General features: G+C 45.0%; 2 protein-coding genes across 5 annotated transcripts; both read right to left on the reverse strand.

The window, feature by feature from the left end:
- Positions 1–292: 292 nt before the first annotated feature.
- LOC124114668 lies at positions 293–10,993 on the reverse strand. 4 transcript variants are annotated; one of them, XM_048388044.1, is made up of 5 exons: positions 6,069–6,127; positions 2,431–2,587; positions 2,188–2,256; positions 1,556–1,690; positions 293–1,066 (listed from the first exon to the last, which is right to left on the reverse strand). In XM_048388044.1, the coding sequence occupies exons 1-5, from the start codon at positions 6,084–6,086 to the stop codon at positions 774–776; spliced, it is 672 nt and encodes a 223-aa protein (XP_048244001.1). In that variant the 5' UTR covers positions 6,087–6,127; the 3' UTR covers positions 293–773. The 4 variants fall into 4 exon arrangements, with proteins under 4 accessions (XP_048244001.1, XP_048244003.1, XP_046331305.2 ...); XM_048388046.1 differs by lacking the exon at positions 6,069–6,127 and adding an exon at positions 10,624–10,993 and having other exon boundaries at positions 294–1,066; XM_046475349.2 differs by lacking the exon at positions 6,069–6,127 and adding an exon at positions 6,393–6,496 and having other exon boundaries at positions 294–1,066.
- A 2,087-nt stretch (positions 10,994–13,080) lies between these two features.
- LOC124114681 (MAM and LDL-receptor class A domain-containing protein 1-like) lies at positions 13,081–22,851 on the reverse strand. The gene is made up of 7 exons (XM_046475365.2): positions 22,573–22,851; positions 21,355–21,513; positions 19,821–19,987; positions 19,068–19,178; positions 17,920–18,052; positions 14,244–14,441; positions 13,081–13,407 (listed from the first exon to the last, which is right to left on the reverse strand). The coding sequence occupies exons 1-7, from the start codon at positions 22,601–22,603 to the stop codon at positions 13,127–13,129; spliced, it is 1,080 nt and encodes a 359-aa protein (XP_046331321.2). The 5' UTR covers positions 22,604–22,851; the 3' UTR covers positions 13,081–13,126.
- Positions 22,852–23,262: the final 411 nt, after the last annotated feature.

Here is a 23,262-nt window from a genome sequence, read left to right on the forward strand (position 1 = left end):
GGAGATATCGCTTTTATGAGATCAAGCGATATCTACACTGTAAATATCGCTGCAATAAAATTACATCACAATGCTTTGCAGACCATTGTGACATCACTGGTTACCATGACGTCACAATCAAATGACATCACTAATGGCTCTGCTACTGACGTTGTTTGCAGTACTTTTTACACTGAAGACACTGCTAATTACTGTCTACAAATTGAAAAAGTTGAAAGATGATGTTGGATGATAAATAAAATCTCACCCTTGTGTCTTTTGATATCAAATATATCAACACTCGTTGATAAAAGTGGCAAAAATCCTCGGCAAGCCTCGGAATTTTTCCACTTTTATCAACTCGTGTTGATATATTTGATATCAAAAGACACTCAGGTGAGATTCTCTATATACCATGCATGGATTGAATGACAAAAGGCAGATCGACAAAGTACAGCCATACTGAACTTGACACGAATCCATGCAAGCTCAACAGCCATAGTAATTTAATTCCATTTTAGTCGCCTTGTACGACAAGCATGGAGTACTGGGGACCTATTCTATTCCGAATCCCCACGGCATTCCTATATGTAAGTAAATAGGGTTACGATATATGGATGAACAACTTCTTTATTACAATTAAGAGCGACGTTTCGGTGTAGGTTCTAACACCGTTATCAAGCAAGTGATGAACCTAAACCGAAACGTGGTTCTTATTGTAAGTTGTTCATCACTATATCTTAGCCTAAATAAGTACTCCAACTTCTTGAAGGTACTTCCTTTTTGTAGCATTTTCAGCCACACAGGATTGCGGTTTTCAGACTACCATCGTCATTTCGTGGGGGCAGCTGCTTCAGACCCGTGCCACGAATGCATACTTCCGGTGCATTTCCATCGCGATTACATGGACATGGCGTGATGGATGAGTGCATGCTGTCTCTATTATCAAGTCCCGAATCAACACTGGCATGGCGGCCTGGTGTGTTTGTTGAACTGCCATCATCTGTAGGTTCTGTGATGTCCATGTCGATCACCTCGTCGCCTGGCTGTGTCAATGGGGTTGTTTCTGGAGTTTCTTGATCGTGAACTGGAAATATTTAATTCACAGTGTTAATATGTGTTTGTTTGTTTGTTGTTTAAAGCCGCACTCAGCAATATTACAGCTACATGACGGTGTCCTATAAATAGTCGAATCTGGACCAGACAATCCCGTGATTGTAATTGTGAGCAACAATCCACCCTTTGGTACGATGGCGGGCAATTAACAACCCGATCCATCTAGTCGCTTCTTCGACCAGTATGGGTTGCTGGGGATCTATTCTAACCCGATGGTCGGGTAGCCTAGTGGTTGAAGCTGTCGCCCGTCACGCCGAAGACCCGGGTTCGATTCCCGACATGGGTACAATTGGTGAAGCCCATTTCTGGTGTCCTAAGCCGTGATATTGCTGGAATATTGCTAAAAGCGGCGTCAAACCATACTCACTCACTCTAACCAGGAATCCACATGGGGATATCCTACTATGAACTTTAAACTGCTCATTGTGCATGAGACACTGAAGTTAGGAATCTGTTGTACCCGAAAAGCTTCTATGTTCTGCACGTGATGTCTTGATTCTTTTCATTAACTTCCAAATTCTCAGAACAAGGAATCCACATAGTAATACCAAGAGGACGACAGCTGAAGTTGATATGATGAAGGGATACTCTGGTCCTGAGGAGGAAGAAACAGGAAACATGTTAACGATGCATGTACATATTTGAAACTGATACTTAACTGACTGAGTTTGGTTTTACGCCGCTTTTAGCAATATTCCAGCAATATCACGGCGGGGGACACCAGAAATGGGCTTCACACATTGTACCCATGTCGTGTATCGAACCCGGGTATTTAGCGTGACGAGCGAACGTTTTAACCACTAGGCTACCCGACCGCCACACTGATACTTGAAGGTAGACATAATGCGATACCCACAGCTGGAAGACCTCAAGTAACACGCGACCTACATGTGTCACAATGGAATTGCAGTGCCCCACGGGTAGGAAAACAACCGCGCCCAATAGATAGTGCGAAAATGTAAGCCTCGTTGGGTATCACGCAGCTCTTGCTCTGGGCGCTCGATGACGACTACAGTAACCTATATAGATTGACCACTCAATACAATGCTACAAATGGAAGGATATTCATATTTAACAATGTCCATGATATACCTTTATTAGCTGAAAGTCCGTCTGTATAACCTCTCCTATATGATTCGTTCATTAATTGTTGTCGTAAATCTGAAACAATAAACCAACATCATATTTTTGAACAGAACCCTTTCCATATTCGTTAGAAATCTCTCGATTATATTATTCCAGCTATATCATGAGCATGTGTAAAACAGTCACTATTAAAAGTGATGATACCACGTGTTCGCGAAAAGCGTTAATGAAAGCATTTATGGATTTTACCTTCACAGTAATCGTTGCACTGGCTTGGCATGTTCTGTGTCCAGCATTCACTGGATGCGTCGTCACACCAATAGCATCGTCTTCTGGTCTCAGAGCAATACTGAGCACCTTGCTTACAGAGGTCCTGGTAACACTTAAATTGAGTAGACATTTCTATCTGAAAGCAAATATAAATGAAAATTTAAAAATAAAATTTAATACTTTCTAAAAGTCCTTGTCAAAAGAAAAAATAAATTGGCTCAGCCAAAGGCTGGGGTTTTTTCACGAATAATATGGTATGCATAAATATATGTACCAAGACAGACATATTTATATAGAGGTACGGTCACCTGCAAGCACGTTTATATGTATAGAATATTAATAGTTGAACAGTTGTAGTCGAGATTACGTTCGTATAACACGTTATGTGCATGGGGCTACTGGCTACTGGCTACTACTACTACTACTCCTACTGCTACTGGGGGCATGGGTGGCCCAGTCGTCTATTCGCTGAGCAGAGTTGCGTCCCTTGGGCACCCCAGAAACCTATGATTGTGGGTTCGAATCCCGGTTCGCCCCGATTATGTTTCTAAGTTTGTCAGCACCATACCCGTGCTCGTGGGTTTCACCGAAGTGATAAACGTCTGAGACCTGCATCACTTCGGGCTTTCCTCCCACATTAAACTGACACGCCGCGATATAACTGGAATACTCACTCACTCACTCACTCACTCACTCACGTTATGTGTATTTCAAATAACTGAACTTGTACAAAAATAGTTAAATGTCAAATCGGCTTATTTATAAAATGTTATATTCATACCCTCCCAAAGTCCTCCTGAGTCCTCATGTTTATTGAATACTTAGAAATAGTGGAACGTGTATATATGCCCTTTTAATAACCCCGAAAGAGGGATGCTCCGATGACCCTTTGCCGATTTCATAGAGGTAAAGAAACTTTGATTCAAAAGTATTATAATAACAATGTTTCAGGTATTATTTTGTTATTTTATTGTTATTTGTATGACTCATGTCCCTTAGACTGAGAGTAAGTCTAGCCCGAATCATTCCTCGGGAGCCCATGCACTTTCTCCGAGAAAACCTAACGATTTGAAATGACAGCTCAACTTTGATCTGTGAAATGAGGGCAACTTGACATTTGTACTACCGTAAATATTCTTAATCAATAGTCCCCCACTTCTTCACTTCATGGATACCATTTAAACATATAACACGTCTCTAAACGACAACTTTGTGCATAATCATACTGTGATTTCTCTTAAGATATATACAGTAATGGCTACTGAGAAGCATAGATTATGCTGGAGACGGTTGGTCGTGCTTCGTGTTTCACGATATCACAGATTAAGATACTTTACTGCAGTGACTTATCCAGGTTATCACTGGCTGTGGTTGTTCACGTCATATGGTGAGATAGCGTCCTACAGTGGGTGTCTCAGTTTATATCACTGTGTGATCACGTGTGTATGTGCATCATATGAGATGAATAGTGTTTCTTGGCTTGTTTTACTGGATAAATACAAAATGGAATATGTAAGTTATACCTTCTTGAGTTTGCACCTTAAATGTAATACCAAAGGTGAGTTCTGCGTTATGGTAGATAAGAGAGGTGTGTGTGTGTGTGTGGGGGGGGGGGGGGGGGGGAGGGAGGGGGGGGGATGTGGGGTGTGTGTGTGGGTGTGGGTGTGTATGTGTGTGAGTGGGGGTGGTGGGTGGTGTGGGGGGAGCTGTGGGTGGGGGTGGGGGTGGGGGTGTTTGTGTGGGTGGGGGTGGTGTGTATGTGTGTGAGTGGGGATGAGAGTGTATGTGTGGTGTGTGGGGGGTGTTTGTGTGAGGGTGGTGTGATGTGTGGGGGTGGTGTATGTGTGTGGGGGTGTATGTACATGTATGAGTGTGTGTATGTGTGTGGTGTGTGTGTGAGTGTGTGTGAGAGTGTATGTGGGGTGTGTGTGTATGTACTTGTATGAGTGTGTGTATGAGTGTATGTGTATGTGTGTGAGTGTATGTGAGTGAGCATGTGTGGTGTGTGTGGGGGTATGTGTGTGTGGTGTTAGTGTGTGTGATGTGCGAGAGTGTGTGTGAGAGAGAGAGTGTGTGTGTGTGTTTGTGTGTGTATGTATGAGTGTGTGTATGAGTGTGAGCATGTGTGGTGTGAGTGTATGCATGTGTGTGGGGTGTGTATGTATGTATGTATGTATGTATGTATGTATGTATGTATGTATGTATGTATGTATGTATGTATGTATGTATGTATGTATGTATGTATGAGTGTGTGTGTATGTGTATGTGTGTGAGTGTATGTGAGTGAGCATGTGTGGTGTGTGTGTGGGTATGTGTGTGATGTGTGTGTGTAAACTACATACGTCATGCGTTACTAGATAAGATGTGAAGATGTGTGTGTGTTGTATGAGTGTGTGGTGTTGGTGTGTGGCGTGTGTATGTCTGTGTGCGCCTGTGTGTAAACTACATGCGTCGTGCGTCGTTAGATAAGATGTGAAGGTGTGTGTGTTTGCGTGTGTGTGTGTGTGTCTGTGTTTGTGTCTCTGTGTGTATGTCTGTGTGTAAACTACATTCGGAAAATTTCGTCTGTGTGGGTGTGTATGTGTGTGAGTGGGGGTGGTGGGTGGTGTGGGGGGAGCTGAGGGTGGGGGTGGGGGTGGGGCTGGGGGTGTTTGTGTGGGTGGGTGTGGTGTGTATGTGTGTGAGTGGGGATGAGAGTGTATGTGTGGTGTGTGGGGGGTGTTTGTGTGGGGGTGGTGTGATGTGTGGGGGTGGTGTATGTGTGTGGGGGTGTATGTATATGTATGAGTGTGTGTATGTGTGTGGTGTGTGTGTGAGTGTGTGTGAGAGTGTATGTGGGGTGTGTGTGTATGTACTTGTATGAGTGTGTGTATGAGTGTATGTGTATGTGTGTGAGTGTATGTGAGTGAGCATGTGTGGTGTGTGTGGGGGTATGTGTGTGTGGTGTGAGTGTGTGTGATGTGTGTAAACTACATACGTCATGCGTTACTAGATAAGATGTGAAGATGTGTGTGTGTTGTATCAGTGTGTGGTGTTGGTGTGTGGCGTGTGTATGTCTGTGTGCGCGTGTGTGTAAACTACATGCGTCGTGCGTCGTTAGACAAGATGTGAAGGTGTGTGTGTTTGCGTGTGTGTGTGTGTCTGTGTTTGTGTCTCTGTGTGTATGTGTGTGTGTAAACTACATTCGGAAAATTTCGTCTTTATAAATGTCAGTGTCTCTTTCTTCCTTAAATTTTACTTCTGAATGTGAGAATTTAATACATCGTAAATATTAAAATCTAAAGACGTTTTGATAACAGATAATTCACGTCTAGTAATGATTATTAGTTCCTTGTGAAATTTTGAAAATAGTAAATGAATTGAAATGGAATATATGTTGCATGTTTCCAAAGTACAGTTTTGAATTATCCCAAATTACAAGATTTACTATAAGATTGAATTGATTTTTAAAAAATAATATTTAATTTTCCAAAGACCTGAACAAACAGGCACATTTAACATATTTGATCTAGCGTATAAATACACAACTACTGAAGCATATGTCAAATGGAAAATAATTGTAGCGACGTTGTCAAACTCTCGCAGTTTCTACACTCAACAAGAACGGAAATACGTACACACGTCAGCATGCACATATGTCAAAAGGAAAATATATAAAGTAATTTCCTTTTTTAATATTAATAATTCGTCGCGTTCAGCAGCAACGAAAGTTCCTTATGGGTAATTCAGACATCAGCACATCAAACAATGGGGAGGTTCAAACAGTAGAGACGCAGGCCCACAGTGTTCGTTGTTCGGTGTGGTTAACCGCCGCTGTCAGCAGTAACATGGCTGTGATCATGCTAGGTGCGTGTACCAACTACTTCCCGAATCACGGTCTGAATGACCATTCAGCAATACAAAATGCTATCGTGGACTATAATATTACAGACGATACTCACAATATTTGCTTCGTTCGGTTTCCTGTAAACCATGCTTCCGTCAACACACATATATCATGTAAGAACGCAGTAGCCCTATAACCTGGGATTTCCAGGTTAAAAATAGACATTAACACGGGAGCTATATATAGACTTACGCATGGGTCAACTTCAGAAGAGTCTGAGATATGACATATATTCAGTCAACTTTCACTTTTAATATTAATAATTCGTCACTTTCTCTAGCTACTAAAGGTTTGTTTCATTGCAATGGCCAATGCTCACATCAGCACATCAGAGAATGGGACGTTCAAACATAAACAGTAGAGGCGCAGGATTATAGTGTAAATGATCGAATCTGAGCCAGACGATCCAGTGATTAGCATCATGAGCATCGGGGGCGGTCGGGTAGCCTAGTGGTTAAAGCGTTTGCTCGTCACGCCGAAGACCCGGGTTCGATTCGCGACATGGGTACAATGTGTGAAGCCCATTTCTGGTGTCCCCCGCCGGGGGGATGGGATGAGGGGGAGGCTGTGGGGGGTGTGCGTGCGGTGTGTGTGTGTGTGAGTGGGGGTGGTGTGTGGTGTGTTGGGGGGCTGTGGGTGTGTTGGTGTGTGGGTTGTGTTTGGGGGGGGGGGGGGGGGTGTTTGTGTGTGGATGGGTGTGGTGTGTATGTGTGTGAGTGGGTGTGAGAGTGTGTGTGTGGGGGGGTGTTTGTGTGGGGGTGGGGGTGGTGTGGGGGTGGTGTATGTTTGTTGGTGTGTATGTACATGTATGAATGAGTGTATGTGTGTGTGTGAGTGTGTGTGAGAGTGTATGTGTGGTGTGGGGTGTGTGTGTGTGGGTGGTGTGGGTGTGGTGTATGTGTGTGGGTGTGTATGTACATGTATGAGTGTGTGTGTGTGTGTGGTGAGTGTGTGTGAGAGTGTATGTGTGGTGTGGGGTGTGTGTGTTTGTGTGTGTGGTGGGTGGTGTATGTGTGTGGGTGTGTATGTACATGTACATGTGTGAGTGTGTGTATGAGTGTATGTGTGTGGTGTGTGTGAGAGTGTATGCGTGTGTGGTGTGAGTGTGTGTGATGTGCGAGAGTGTGTGTGTGTGTGTGTATGTATGAGTGTGTGTATGAGTGTGAGCATGTGTGGTGTGAGTGTATGCATGTGTGTGGGGTGTGTGTGTATGTATGTATGTATGTATGTATGTATGTATGTATGTATGTATGTATGTATGTATGTATGTATGTATGTATGAGTGTGTGTGTTTGTATGTGAGTGTATGTGAGTGAGCATGTGTGGTGTGTGTGTGGGTATGTGTGTGATGTGTGTGTGTAAACTACATACGTCATGCGTTACTAGATAAGATGTGAAGATGTGTGTGTGTTGTATGAGTGTGTGGTGTTGGTGTGTGGCGTGTGTATGTCTGTGTGCGCGTGTGTGTAAACTACATGCGTCGTGCGTCGTTAGATAAGATGTGAAGGTATGTGTGTTTGCGTGTGTGTCTGTGTGTTTGTGTGTATGTGTAAACTCCATTCGGAAAATTTCGTCTTTATAAATGTCAGTGTCTCTTTCTTCCTTAAATTTTACTTCTGAATGTGAGACTTCAATACATCGTAAATATTAAAATCTAAAGACGTTTTGATAACAGATAATTCACGTCTAGTAATGATTATTAGTTCCTTGTGAAATTTTGAAAATAGTAAATGAATTGAAATGGAATATATGTTGCATGTTTCCAAAGTACAGTTTTGAATTATCCCAAATTACAAGATTTACTATAAGATTGAATTGATTTTTAAAAAATAATATTTAATTTTCCAAAGACCTGAACAAACAGGCACATTTAACATATTTGATCTAGCGTATAAATACACAACTACTGAAGCATATGTCAAATGGAAAATAATTGTAGCGACGTTGTCAAACTCTCGCAGTTTCTACACTCAACAAGAACGGAAATACGTACACACGTCAGCATGCACATATGTGGCAAAAGGAAAATATATAAAGTAATTTCCTTTTTTAATATTAATAATTCGTCGCGTTCAGCAGCAACGAAAGTTCCTTATGGGTAATTCAGACATCAGCACATCAAACAATGGGGAGGTTCAAACAGTAGAGACGCAGGCCCACAGTGTTCGTTGTTCGGTGTGGTTAACCGCCGCTGTCAGCAGTAACATGGCTGTGATCATGCTAGGTGCGTGTACCAACTACTTCCCGAATCACGGTCCGAATGACCATTCAGCAATACAAAATGCTATCGTGGACTATAATATTACAGACGATACTCACAATATTTGCTTCGTTCGGTTTCCTGTAAACCATGCTTCCGTCAACACACATATATCATGTAAGAACGCAGTAGCCCTATAACCTGGGATTTCCAGGTTAAAAATAGACATTAACACGGGAGCTATATATAGACTTACGCATGGGTCAACTTCAGAAGAGTCTGAGATATGACATATATTCAGTCAACTTTCACTTTTAATATTAATAATTCGTCACTTTCTCTAGCTACTAAAGGTTTGTTTCATTGCAATGGCCAATGCTCACATCAGCACATCAGAGAATGGGACGTTCAAATATAAACAGTAGAGGCGCAGGATTATAGTGTAAATGATCGAATCTGAGCCAGACGATCCAGTGATTAGCATCATGAGCATCGGGGGCGGTCGGGTAGCCTAGTGGTTAAAGCGTTTGCTCGTCACGCCGAAGACCCGGGTTCGATTCCCAACATAGGTACAATGTGTGAAGCCCATTTCTGGTGTCCCCCGCCGGGGGGGGGGGGGGGAGGAGGAGGGGGGGTTGTGGGTGTGTGTGGGTGTGTGGTGTGTATGTGTGTGAGTGGGGGTGGTGTGTGGTGTGTTGGGGGGCTGTGGGTGTGTTGGTGTGTGGGTTGTGTTTGGGGGGGGGGGGTGTGTTTGTGTGTGGATGGGGGGTGTGTGTATGTGTGTGAGTGGGTGTGAGAGTGTGGGGGGGGAGTGTTTGTGTGGGGGTGGTGTGTGGTGTGGGGGTGGTGTATGTGTGTGGGTGTGTATGTACATGTATGAATGAGTGTATGTGTGTGTGTGAGTGTGTGTGAGAGTGTATGTGTGGTGTGGGGTGTGTGTGGGTGGGTGGTGTGGGTGTGGTGTATGTGTGTGGGTGTGTATGTACATGTATGAGTGTGTGTATGTGTGTGGTGAGTGTGTGTGAGAGTGTATGTGTGGTGTGGGGTGTGTGTGTTTGTGTGTGTGGTGGGTGGTGTATGTGTGTGGGTGTGTATGTACATGTACATGTGTGAGTGTGTGTATGAGTGTATGTGTGTGGTGTATGTGAGAGTGTATGCGTGTGTGGTGTGAGTGTGTGTGATGTGCGAGAGTGTGTGTGTGTGTATGTATGAGTGTGTGTATGAGTGTGAGCATGTGTGGTGTGAGTGTATGCATGTGTGTGGGGTGTGTGTGTATGTATGTATGTATGTATGTATGTATGTATGTATGTATGTATGTATGTATGAGTGTGTGTGTTTGTGTGTGACTGTATGTGAGTGAGCATGTGTGGTGTGTGTGTGGGTATGTGTGTGATGTGTGTGTGTAAACTACATACGTCATGCGTTACTAGATAAGATGTGAAGATGTGTGTGTGTTGTATGAGTGTGTGGTGTTGGTGTGTGGCGTGTGTATGTCTGTGTGCGCGTGTGTGTAAACTACATGCGTCGTGCGTCGTTAGATAAGATGTGAAGGTATGTGTGTTTGCGTGTGTGTCTGTGTGTTTGTGTGTATGTGTAAACTACATTCGGAAAATTTCGTCTTTATAAATGTCAGTGTCTCTTTCTTCCTTAAATTTTACTTCTGAATGTGAGACTTCAATACATCGTAAATATTAAAATCTAAAGACGTTTTGATAACAGATAATTCACGTCTAGTAATGATTATTAGTTCCTTGTGAAATTTTGAAAATAGTAAATGAATTGAAATGGAATATATGTTGCATGTTTCCAAAGTACAGTTTTGAATTATCCCAAATTACAAGATTTACTATAAGATTGAATTGATTTTTAAAAAATAATATTTAATTTTCCAAAGACCTGAACAAACAGGCACATTTAACATATTTGATCTAGCGTATAAATACACAACTACTGAAGCATATGTCAAATGGAAAATAATTGTAGCGACGTTGTCAAACTCTCGCAGTTTCTACACTCAACAAGAACGGAAATACGTACACACGTCAGCATGCACATATGTCAAAAGGAAAATATATAAAGTAATTTCCTTTTTTAATATTAATAATTCGTCGCGTTCAGCAGCAACGAAAGTTCCTCATGGGTAATTCAGACATCAGCACATCAAACAATGGGGAGGTTCAAACAGTAGAGACGCAGGCCCACAGTGTTCGTTGTTCGGTGTGGTTAACCGCCGCTGTCAGCAGTAACATGGCTGTGATCATGCTAGGTGCGTGTACCAACTTCTTCCCGAATCACGGTCTGAATGACCATTCAGCAATACAAAATGCTATCGTGGACTATAATATTACAGACGATACTCACAATATTTGCTTCGTTCGGTTTCCTGTAAACCATGCTTCCGTCAACACACATATATCATGTAAGAACGCAGTAGCCCTATAACCTGGGATTTCCAGGTTAAAAATAGACATTAACACGGGAGCTATATATAGACTTACGCATGGGTCAACTTCAGAAGAGTCTGAGATATGACATATATTCAGTCAACTTTCACTTTTAATATTAATAATTCGTCACTTTCTCTAGCTACTAAAGGTTTGTTTCATTGCAATGGCCAATGCTCATATCAGCACATCAGAGAATGGGACGTTCAAACATAAACAGTAGAGGCGCAGGATTATAGTGTAAATGATCGAATCTGAGCCAGACGATCCAGTGATTAGCATCATGAGCATCGGGGGCGGTCGGGTAGCCTAGTGGTTAAAGCGTTCGCTCGTCACGCAGAAGACCCGGGTTCGATTCCCAACATGGGTACAATGTGTGAAGCCCATTTCTGGTGTCCCCCGCCGTGATATTGCTGGAATATTGCTAAAAGCGGCGTAAAACCATACTCACTCACTCATGAGCATCGAATAACGCAATTGGGATGCGATGACATGTATCAATCAAGTCAATGAGCCTGACCACCTCTTACTACAAGCATCGGTTACTGAATACCAATTCTAACACGGATCTTCTGAAACCTTCTTTAATAAGGTTGATTGTAGTCGGTTCTTACCACACGCATTGTGTACTGGGCATTGGAATCACTGCGTGGCTCACCATGATGATGTTTCATCTGGATGAAGATACAAGACAAATGCTCCATTTAAGGTGTGGTTGTGAAGGTTAGATTCGGCAGGTGTCTCGTCCAGTCTGTGTCCTGTTTTCTCAGAACATACTGATATAGATAAAGCCGAATGTATACACACGATCATTAATTAAGCACCACCTGATTCAAAATCAAATTCCGAAAAATAAGGACAAAACCCTGATCTGAACCTAACTGAACACATTTGGGATTATCTTGGACGCTTAGTGAGAGCCAGGGACTATCGAGTTCAAAACAGGAATAATTTCGAACTGACGAAGCCACTGAACCAGGAATGACAGAGGATCCCAATGTTGAATATCAGACGTCTGATCAGCACCATGAGGAGACGACTGGCGAATGTCACCCGTGAGAGGGAGGGTACTCCAGATGCCGATTGCAGTCAGTGATTCCTGGGTTGACAATCATCGTATTTCACAACATAATGTGACAGTCCGATTCGTGGTGTGGACTGGGTGCTGATACTTTTCAACGTTAACGTTGTTGAAATTACCTTTTCTAGAGACCGCCTCCGTGGTCTTGTGGTAGAGCGTCCGCCCGGAGAGCGGAAGGTCCAGGGTTCGATCCCGGGCCGCGTCATACAAAAAGACGTTAAAAGATTGTACTTGTTGTTACCCTGTCTGGCGCTCGACATTAAGGGGCTAAAACAAGGACTGGTCGGCTCGGAGTCAGTATACTGTGTCTGAGTGGGGTATTCATGTTAAACTGCGGCATGGTATCTCAGTGAGCTAGCACTATAAATCGGCATCAGTTCGGACTAGTACAAGCAGCCACACACACACATACACGTGCATGCACGTCGCCATATAAGTGCAATAATCTTGGACGCGACGTTAAACCCAATTTCACCTCACCTCACCTTTTCTAGACTTCTTCGCATAATTGCCGGTGTCAGCTTCATTACTAATGTGATGGCAGTGCCCGGCTTTCTCTTTAGTCATGTTCCCGACGATGAATCACACTAGTCATTTTTTAATGAGTCACATATCCAAAATAGCGGGCCAGTCGTCTAAGGCGCCGCGATTCGCTGTGCAGAGTTGCGTCTCTTGGGCACGCCAGAAACCTATGATTGTGAGTCGAATCCCGGTTCGCCCCAATTATGTTTCTAGGTTTGTCAGCACCATACCCGTGCTCGTGGGTTTCACCGAAGTGGTAAACGTCTTAGACCTGCATCACTTCGGGCTTTCCTCCCATATTAAGCTGACACGCCGTGATATAACTGGAATAATGTTAAAAGCGGCGTTAAACACAACTCACTCACTCACAAAATAGCGTGTGGTGCTTTAATTAATGCTCATGAGTATATATCAGTCATTATGATAATTCCAGTAACAATATTGATACCGTTCAGTAAGTAAGATCATCGTGGACATGCACTAACGTAGTTAAAAATTAACAAATTGAAATTATTGTTTTATTTGGATCGATATTCCACACGTCACAGAGACGGCCCTGGTTGGTGCGTGGCGTTCGGCAGGTCCACTTCACATATGTAGGGGTGTGCGGTGTCACACTCAACATCTCCCCACTGATAGTCCGCGTTGGGATATTCCATCAGTAAGCAATGTTGCATGGCGCCCACGTTGTTTGGTTGCCCTGGATACCAGTTGGTATAGGTAGCGTTGTTGGAAATCTCCGCCCCCGTCCATTGGAAATGCTTCTCCATCGTTTCGTCGTTGCCCGAGGTGAAGAAGCCGGCAGTGCCGGCTGCCGTCAGGGCTATTTTGGAAAGGAGAGAGTAAGTGAGTGAAGTTTTAAGCCGTTACAGCAACAGCGAAGCTGGGATTATCTCTGAACCATTACAAACAGCATTGGTCCACGGCATTTGGGGTGATGACACACTGGTAAGGTCTTTCTAGTCATCCACGCAAACGCTGTTTCTCAGAACATGTGTGGGCAATGCTTCAATACCAATACCGTCTTATAATTAGGGCCTCACAACACAACTGTGTTTAGGGCATTTAGTGAAAAACATGTATCTATTCACTTGTTATTGTGGCGGTGATGGTGTGTGGTGGGGATGTAGAAACGATCCACTGTCCACGGTGACGCAAGATCAGCGAAGTCACGAAGCCTGACCACCAGATTGCCATTCAATCAGCTCTTACAGGTGAGGTGAAATTGGGTTTAACGTCGCGTCCAAGATTATTGCACTTATATAGCGACGTGCTTGCACGTGTGTGTGTGTGGCTGCTTGTACTAGTCCGGACTGATGCCGATTTATAGTGCTAGCTCACTGAGATACCATGCCGCAGTTTAACATGAATACCCCATTCAGACACAGTATACTGACTCCGAGCCGACCAGTCCTTGTTTTAGCCCCTTAATTTTGAGCGCCAGACAGGGTAACAACAAGTACCATCTTTTAACGTCTTTTGGTATGACGCGGCCGGGGATCGAACCCCGGACCTTCCGCTCTCCGGGCGGACGCTCTACCACAAGACCACGGAGGCGGCACATCAGCTCTTACAAGTGTGAGGTATATGGGGACTACTCTGACCTGCATTCCCATAGGGCCCAGACTAAAGTAACACATTCTTGTCATTTATCGACACCTGCATCTCTCTTGATGATGTTGACAAGGAAATCCTGTTCCTCCTTAGAGTTGATGGCAACCAAATGGGAGCGGGCATTCTCTTCTTTACACTTCACGTGGCCTCTGAACCAAAACGCGGCCGATGTGTGGAAGGTGTAGCAAGAACGGCTGTCGTTCCCCGTCCGCAGTAAGGAACCAGGAGGGCACTCGGGAAGGTCTGAAAATAGGATATAGCTCCTGAAAACTTTCCCGCTTGTCCCTGCTGTGTTAGTGTCCTGACTATATCTGTGTCCTTCCTGTTTCCGTGAACAGTTTGTCTCCTGGTTGTTTCAGTGTCGAATCTGTGTTTTGGCTGTGTCATTGTCTTGGCTGTGTCCTGGATATGTCAATACTGTGTCCTGTTGTGTAGGGGTCTGCTCTGTGTCCTGCCTGTGTGAGTGCCTAGTTGGTGTCCAGGTTGTGTCAGTGTCTTGTCAGTGTCCTGCCTGTGTCAGTGTCGAATCTGTGTACAGGATGTGTCATTATCTAGTCAGTGTCAAGATTGTGTCAGTGTCTAAACAGTGTCCAGGTTGTGCCAGTGTCTAGTCAGTGTCCAGGCTGTGTCAGTGTCTAGTCTGTGTCTAGGTTGTGTCATTAACTAACCAGTATCCAGGTTGTGTCAGTAACTAAGCAGTGTCCAGGTTGTGTCAGTGTCTAGGCTGTGTCTAGGTTGTGTCATTAACTAACCAGTGTCCAGGTTGTGTCAGTAACTAAGCAGTGTCCAGGTTGTGTCATTAACTAACCAGTGTCCAGGTTGTGTCAGTAACTAAGCAGTGTCCAGGTTGTGTCATTAACTAACCAGTGTCCAGGTTGTGTCAGTAACTAACCAGTGTCCAGGTTGTGTCATTAACTAACCAGTGTCCAGGTTGTGTCAGTAACTAAGCAGTGTCCAGGTTGTGTCATTAACTAACCAGTGTCCAGGTTGTGTCAGTAACTAAGCAGTGTCCAGGTTGTGTCATTAACTAACCAGTGTCCAGGTTGTGTCAGTAACTAACCAGTGTCCAGGTTGTGTCATTAACTAACCAGTGTCCAGGTTGTGTCAGTAACTAACCAGTGTCCAGGTTGTGTCATTAACTAACCAGTGTCCAGGTTGTGTCAGTAACTAAGCAGTGTCCAGGTTGTGTCATTAACTAACAAGTGTCCAGGTTGTGTCAGTAACTAACCAGTGTCCAGGTTGTGTCATTAACTAACCAGTGTCCAGGTTGTGTCAGTAACTAAGCAGTGTCCAGGTTGTGTCAGTAACTAACCAGTGTCCTGGTTGTGTCATTAACTAACCAGTGTCCAGGTTGTGTCATTAACTAACCAGTGTCCCGGTTGTGTCAGTAACTAAGCAGGGTCCAGGTTGTGTCATTAACTAACCAGTGTCCAGGTTGTGTCAGTAACTAAGCAGTGTCCAGGTTGTGTCATTAACTAAGCAGTGTCCAGGTTGTGTCATTAACTAACCAGTGTCCAGGTTGTGTCAGTAACTAAGCAGTGTCCAGGTTGTGTCAGTAACTAAGCAGTGTCCAGGTTGTGTCATTAACTAACCCGTGTCCAGGTTGTGTCATTAACTAACCCGTGTCCAGGTTGTGTCATTAACTAACCAGTGTCCAGGTTGTGTCAGTAACTAACCAGTGTCCAGGTTGTGTCATTAACTAACCAGTGTCCAGGTTGTGTCAGTAACTAAGCAGTGTCCAGGTTGTGTCAGTAACTAACCAGTGTCCAGGTTGTGTCATTAACTAACCCGTGTCCAGGTTCTGTCATTAACTAACCAGTGTCCAGGTTGTGTCAGTAACTAAGCAGTGTCCAGGTTGTGTCAGTGTCTAGGCTGTGTCCAGGTTGTGTCAGTAACTAACCAGTGTCCAGGTTGTGTCAGTAACTAACCAGTGTCCAGGTTGTGTCAGTAACTAACCAGTGTCCAGGTTGTGTCATTAACTAACCAGTGTCCAGGTTGTGTCATTAACTAACCAGTGTCCAGGTTGTGTCAGTAACTAAGCAGTGTCCAGGTTGTGTCATTAACTAACCAGTGTCCAGGTTGTGTCAGTAACTAAGCAGTGTCCAGGTTGTGTCATTAACTAAGCAGTGTCCAGGTTGTGTCATTAACTAACCAGTGTCCAGGTTGTGTCAGTAACTAAGCAGTGTCCAGGTTGTGTCAGTAACTAAGCAGTGTCCAGGTTGTGTCATTAACTAACCCGTGTCCAGGTTGTGTCATTAACTAACCAGTGTCCAGGTTGTGTCATTAACTAACCAGTGTCCAGGTTGTGTCAGTAACTAAGCAGTGTCCAGGTTGTGTCAGTAACTAAGCAGTGTCCAGGTTGTGTCAATTTCAATTTGAGTCAGTGTCTACCATGCGTCGTGACAGTCTCCTTTGGTCTGTCGGTGTATAGTATGTGTCCTGCCAGTGTCAGTGTCTAGTCAGTGTCCAGGCTGCGCCAGTGTCTAGTCAGTGTCCAGGCTGTGTCAGTGTCTAGTCAGTGTCCAGGCTGTGCCAGTGTCTAGTCAGTGTCCAGGCTGTGCCAGTGTCTAGTCAGTGTCCAGGCTGCGCCAGTGTCTAGTCAGTGTCCAGGCTGCGCCAGTGTCTAGTCAGTGTCCAGGCTGCGCCAGTGTCTAGTCAGTGTCCAGGCTGTGTCAGTGTCTAGTCAGTGTCCAGGCTGCGCCAGTGTCTAGTCAGTGTCCAGGCTGCGCCAGTGTCTAGTCAGTGTCCAGGCTGCGCCAGTGTCTAGTCAGTGTCCAGGCTGCGCCAGTGTCTAGTCAGTGTCCAGGCTGCGCCAGTGTCTAGTCAGTGTCCAGGCTGCGCCAGTGTCTAGTCAGTGTCCAGGCTGCGCCAGTGTCTAGTCAGTGTCCAGGCTGTGTCAGTGTCTAGTCAGTGTCCAGGCTGTGTCAGTGTCTAGTCAGTGTTCAGGTTGTGTCAGTGTCTAGTCAGTGTTCAGGTTGTGTCAGTGTCTAGTCAGTGTCCAGGCTGTGTCAGTGTCTAGTCAGTGTCCAGGCTGTGTCAGTGTCTAGTCAGTGTCCAGGCTGTGCCAGTGTCTAGTCAGTGTCCAGGCTGCGCCAGTGTCTAGTCAGTGTCCAGGCTGCGCCAGTGTCTAGTCAGTGTCCAGGCTGCGCCAGTGTCTAGTCAGTGTCCAGGCTGTGTCAGTGTCTAGTCAGTGTCCAGGCTGTGCCAGTGTCTAGTCAGTGCCCTGGCTGTGTCAGTGTCTAGTCAGTGCCCTGGCTGTGTCAGTGTCTAGTCAGTGTCCAGGCTGTGCCAGTGTCTAGTCAGTGTCCAGGCTGCGCCAGTGTCTAGTCAGTGTCCAGGCTGTGTCAGTGTCTAGTCAGTGCCCTGGCTGTGTCAGTGTCTAGTCAGTGTCCAGGCTGTGTCAGTGTCTAGTCAGTGCCCTGGTCGTGGCAGCGTTTGTCCTGGCTGTGTCAGTATTGTGTCTGCGTCCTTGCTGTGTGTTGAATCTTTTCAAATCCATCGCCCATGTTGAAATAACGACTGCATCGTTCACAACTACAATTAAACATGAAATGACATTATGAAATATACTTTTATATAATATCTGATAATCTTTATGACTAAGATCATGGATGTAACTGCCCATAGATTTCTCCACTGTGATATAACCTGCAACTCAGACTTAAAAGCTCCGATTATCAATGATTAGGGTCGGTCAAGTGGATGATGAAACTTATCTTACTTTTACAAGTTGTGTTATAGGCGAGCACGTCGTCGATGGCGATGTCGCCTTTCGTGTCGTGGTAGACGGGGTCGTATTTGTATGTGCTGGTAGGCTTCGTCATGTAACTTCGTGATGTTGCCTCAAACACTATCTGAGAGCATATTTGTGAAAATAACAAACGCTATATTGTCTGTGCATTGTATGACATATTCAGCCATGTGGCAATGTTTGACAGCATGTGACAGTTGATTGATTGCCAATCACCCGGACTCGACGACTCGGAATGATGTTCATGCTATCGACCACTTGTTTACTGTGCTTTAAACACTGCAAACCACAAGGATGTCGGTGCTGTTGTGTTGAAGTGAAATATATAATCATGAAATACTGTGTCACATTATGCCTGCACAAACATTCTAAGCAGCTAGACCCGGCTCTTTATGTCTGGACCCGGGGAGTGATCTGGGTCTGCTGCCGCTTAAAACAGTAATTCAGTTATATCACGGCTTGTCCATACCACTTAGGTAAATAGAGATTATGGTGGAACATGATCATTTGGCATTCTTTCTTGATGAAGATAACAATGCCATTCATGACATAACACGGGATGGCACTATTATAGAATTCTCAAAGTATTTATATATCATTAAAAATATCCTGAACAACGTGTACTAATATTACCAATATTTCTTACTGTTTATAGCCCTCAGTATGTTTCATTACTTATTATTTAATTATTTGATTACTTGATTTTCATATGTTGAGAATATTCGGATTTATCTGGAAGAAATAACGATATTCATTCATTCATTCATGTTTGTTTGTTTGTTTGTTTGTTTGTTTAACGCCGCACTCAGCAATATTCCAGCTATATGACGGCGGTCTGTAAATAATCGAGTCTGGACCAGACAATCCAGTGAGCAGACATCATGAGCATCGATCCATGCAATTGGGATACGATGACATGCATCAACCAAGTCAGCGAGCCTGACCACCCGATCCCGCATTCATTCATGGAATGATCTTCATGTGAGCGAGCAAACACAATATACACTTTCACACCTAGCTTAACGCGTTGTGTTGTGCGTACATGGATAGTCTTGATGTCAGATAATAAGCAGAATAATCACTTCCGCTATTATCTTAACGTGCTGGGATGTACGTACATGGAACGGCCTAGAGGTATATTCAGAGTCTAGGTCCACCTGTCCCATCAGCCACATGATAGAGTTGCCTTTGGACCGCGTCCACACTGGGTTACCAAGACCACCGCCAACCTTTCAGAAAACCTCGAATTTATTATAAGTTGTAGCAGGATCACGAGGGGTTCATGGGGTTATAAAGGTACCTCGTAAGGTTTTATACCACTCGCCTCCAAGTATAAAACCATGTGTACCCCGAGTGATCCTGTTACAACGAATTTATCTCACAGACATGCTTTATTATGAGTTTGTAAAGCAATTCAAACAAAATCAAAATTGATAGAATATAGCTGTTCGATTGAGCTGAGGTTAGCTTGCGCTCTGTGACGTGACTTCCGTTTACTCGGACAAAGCATGCGCCTACAAACACATTCCCTTATCCCATCCCAGCGCCTACAAACACACTGAAACTCCCAAAACTCTAACCCTGCCCCATCCCAGCGCCTACAAACACTCCAAAACTCCCCTAACCCTAACCCTAACCCTGCCCCATCCCAGCGCCTACACACACAACGGAATTCCCCTATCCCATCCCAGCGCCTTCAAACACACCCAAACTCCCCCACCCTACCCCTTCCCCTATTCTTACCTCTTACACCCAAATTCCCTCACGCATTCTCATCCCCCATCAGAACACGTACCGACACAAAGGACTTCCCCTCCCCCAAACAGGAAACTGTATCCATGGTCAGCTTAAAGGCCAGTCCCAATGCTTACCTTGACATAGACGTGGAGGTCCTCTATGTTCGCCCCAAACATGTTGTACCAGAAGCGGAGACAGTAGCTGGATGAGGGGGCGAACACAGGCGACTCCAGCAGGGCACTGACCGTCTGAGGTGCATACCACTGGGCCGATTTATAAGCATCTATATACATATACACGCCTGGAATATAATTTTGAACATACATTTAATTAAACAGTAATGTACGTATGGAAATATGAAAACGGAAACTACATTAGAAAACTACATACGAAATGTGACGACGTTCGTCATAATGAGAAATAACCGTTTCGAATTCAGTTCTAAGTTTTCGTCAGAACGCCGTATTTCGGTAGGATGTGATTGACTGTGTTGTTCACAGGTAGGATAAAAAAAACATACTATCCAAAGTCAGTAAAATATCAAGAGGATTTCCGGGTTCTAAACCCATTTAACCACGGTTTTCGACATTTGTTGGTTTGTTTGTTGTTTAACGCCGCAATCAGAAATATTTCAGTATATGACGGTGGTCTGTATAAAATCGAATCTGGACGAGACAATCCAGTGACTGACATCATGAGCATCGATCTACGCAATTGGGAATCGATGACTACATCAACCAAGTCAGCGAGCCTGACCACCCGATCCCGATATTCGCCTCTAACGAAAAGCATGGGTTTTCAACAAAGCAGGTTTACAATCCATGTATATAATATAGACATCAGTAAAGGGTGTAAGGCTACTTTCGGCAATATATTGGTCATATCGCGGAATGGGCACAGGTAAGGTGAGGGAAACCAAGGACAATGCTTTTTCTGGCAGCTATGGAATGCATATTGTTGTACCTAATACCACTTATCATCAGTGCCAAATACACGTTCCCCCATTCCTCCATCAATACACACGCACGCACGCACGCACGCACGCACGCACGCACGCACGCACGCACGCACGCACACACGTACAAACACACACATACTGACAAATGCATGCGTGCGCCCAACACACGCACATACTGACAGATACTCGCATACTCACACACATTCACACGTGTGCGCCCTACACACACACACACACACACACACACACACACAAACACACACACGCACTCACGCACTCACACACGCACATACTGACACACAGAGACATACTCACACATACACACACACAAACTGACACACACATCCACATACACACACGCGTGCGCCCTATACAGACACGCACTTACATACACACACATGCGCACACACACACACATCCACATACACACACACGCACTAACATACATACACACACACATACTCACACACACTCACATCCTTACACACATGTGCGTCTTACACATAGGCTCTCACACACGCACGCACGCGCGCGCGCACACACACACACACACACACACACACACACACGACATTTTGGAAGAGTGCGCAAGGGCTTCGAACTGTTGCAGACCCCGGGATGAGCGATTAAGTTGCTTACTCTAAGCGATTCGTGGCTTGCGACGCGCCCAAGGTGTTTAGAACCAGGTACTCGTATCCCCTCATTCTTACCACTAGGGGTGCCTAGGGTGTGGTCACTCACAGGCCCCGTTAAAGAGGATAGTTTGCCCTCCCCGCGGTACCATTTCGACACGCCTCGGCTGGACTGGTTGTACCCGCAGTTGTCGTTGTCCTCGAAGTCGCAGTAGGTGGTGTGGTAGTTGATAATGACTGTCATGAAAAGGTGAATTGTGTATTAAAGCGCTCATATTCGAGCGGAGTCGCATGCATGTATCCTTCGTTTATCATTCCGGAGTGAGTGAGTGAGTTGGGTTGAGCGCCCATGTAGACAGGAGGGGGGGGGGGGGGGGGGGGGGGGGGGGGCGATATGATGCAGGTCTAAGACATTTACCATTGTGGTGCTGACAAACCTTAAATCTAAATCAGAGCGAAAGTTTCTGGACGTCAAGGGACGCAACTCTGCAGGGAATCGCGGGGCCTCAGACTGCTTCCCCCAAGTAACAAGGGAGTAAAACATAGTTGTTTCGGAGGCCACGGTTATGGTGTACACAAACCAAGTATAATAGTCATAGCGATTCGAACCCATGTTCAGCGAACCTGGCATGATTGAGGGACGCATAATTGTGACCTGGGGTGACCTGTGGCTCAACGTCGCGTTCAAGCTTGTTACACTTATATAGCGACGTGCATGCACGTGTATGTGTGGGGCTGAGTAGCTGCTAGTACTGGTCCGGACTAATACGGTTTTATAGTGCAAGCCCACTATGATAACATGCCGCAGTTTAACATGAATATCCAATTCACACATAGTATACTCCGAGCCGAACAGTCCTTGTTTTTTCCTTTATGCCGAGCGCCAGACAGGGTAACAACAAATACCACCTTTTGACGTCTTTTGGTATGACGTGGTCGGGGATCGAACCGCTCTCCGGGCGGAAGCACTACCACTAGACCAGGGAGGCGGTCGTACCGCCTTGGGCCACAGGCTACCCGTGTCTACTCTTTCAGGAAGTAGTTAATGCGGTGCTTGGTTGGGGTTGACATCTTAAAGAATTATATCATTGAAAATTAATTACACAAGAAAAATAAATACGAAATATATAACTTCTCTTCAACTGAAATTCCAAAAATATGAGTGAATCTTGTTTTATGCCAGTCAGCAATATCAAAGCTGCAAAGTGCGGTGTAAATAATCAAACCAGCGCTTGGCTACTTCTGTCCAGGAAAACCTAGAGGATATCGGCTACAGGAGGAGTTCGTGAGACCCACCGGGTGTGGTAGTCGTTGTGGTAGTTGCCATAGTTGCGATAGTTGCGGTAGTTGCGGGAGTTGGCGTTGTGGTGGTAGTTGTACGTGGTCGGCCAGGGCAGTCCGGTCTCTTCCTACAAGCGTCCAGCTCCTGGCGTAGACGCGTGATCTCAACGACTGCTTGCTTGGTTACGTTGTCAAGCTCAGACTCCGTCTCCAGCAGAGCTCGCTGGAGCTGAGCCGTGCTGGAGATTCCATGGTGAGAGGCCAAGTTTACATCAGTCTGAAATTATGCGCATATGTGTGAAGGTGAAAAAGTAGACAGTACATATGGGAATCAAACCCGACCCAGGTATTTGAGGTCCGACATCGTTTAATAATTGACTTACCGTCTAGATTATTAGTGAGTGAGTGAGTTAGGTTTAACGTCGCTTTTAACAGCATTCCAGTTATATCAGGGGTGTCAGCTTAATGTGGGAGGAAAGCCCGAAGTGATGCAGGTCTCAGACGTTTACCACTTCGGTGAAACCCACGAGCACGGGTATGGTGCTGACAAACCTAGAAACATCATCGGGGCGAACCGGGATTCGGACCCACAATCATAGGTTTCTGGCGTACCCATGGGACGCAACTCTGCACAGCGAATCGTGCCCCCGACTTACCGTCTGATAAGACACTCGGATCTCATCAATCCAATCTTGGGGCCTCGGC

This window comes from Haliotis rufescens, unplaced genomic scaffold, assembly GCF_023055435.1.
Source record: "Haliotis rufescens isolate VD_foot unplaced genomic scaffold, xgHalRufe1.0.p SCAF_7, whole genome shotgun sequence".
In the NCBI taxonomy this organism is placed as follows: Eukaryota; Metazoa; Mollusca; class Gastropoda; order Lepetellida; family Haliotidae; genus Haliotis; species Haliotis rufescens.

Bases quoted from the DNA above. Each gene is read 5' to 3' on its own strand.
- LOC124114668 (XM_046475349.2), bottom strand. From the start codon at position 6,443: ATGTGTGTTGACGGAAGCATGGTTTACAGGAAACCGAACGAAGCAAAT. The intron at 2,257-2,430 runs GTAAAATCCATA...TTATTGTTTCAG, and splicing joins GTGCAACGATTACTGTGAAG to ATTTACGACAACAATTAATG. The intron at 1,691-2,187 runs GTATATCATGGA...CTTCCTCCTCAG, and splicing joins CGGACTTTCAGCTAATAAAG to GACCAGAGTATCCCTTCATC.
- LOC124114681 (XM_046475365.2), bottom strand. From the start codon at position 22,603: ATGGCAACTACCACAACGACTACCACACCCG. The intron at 18,053-19,067 runs GTACGTACATCC...ATATGCTCTCAG, and splicing joins ATACCTCTAGGCCGTTCCAT to ATAGTGTTTGAGGCAACATC. The intron at 14,442-17,919 runs GTAAGATAAGTT...TCCTATTTTCAG, and splicing joins CTATAACACAACTTGTAAAA to ACCTTCCCGAGTGCCCTCCT.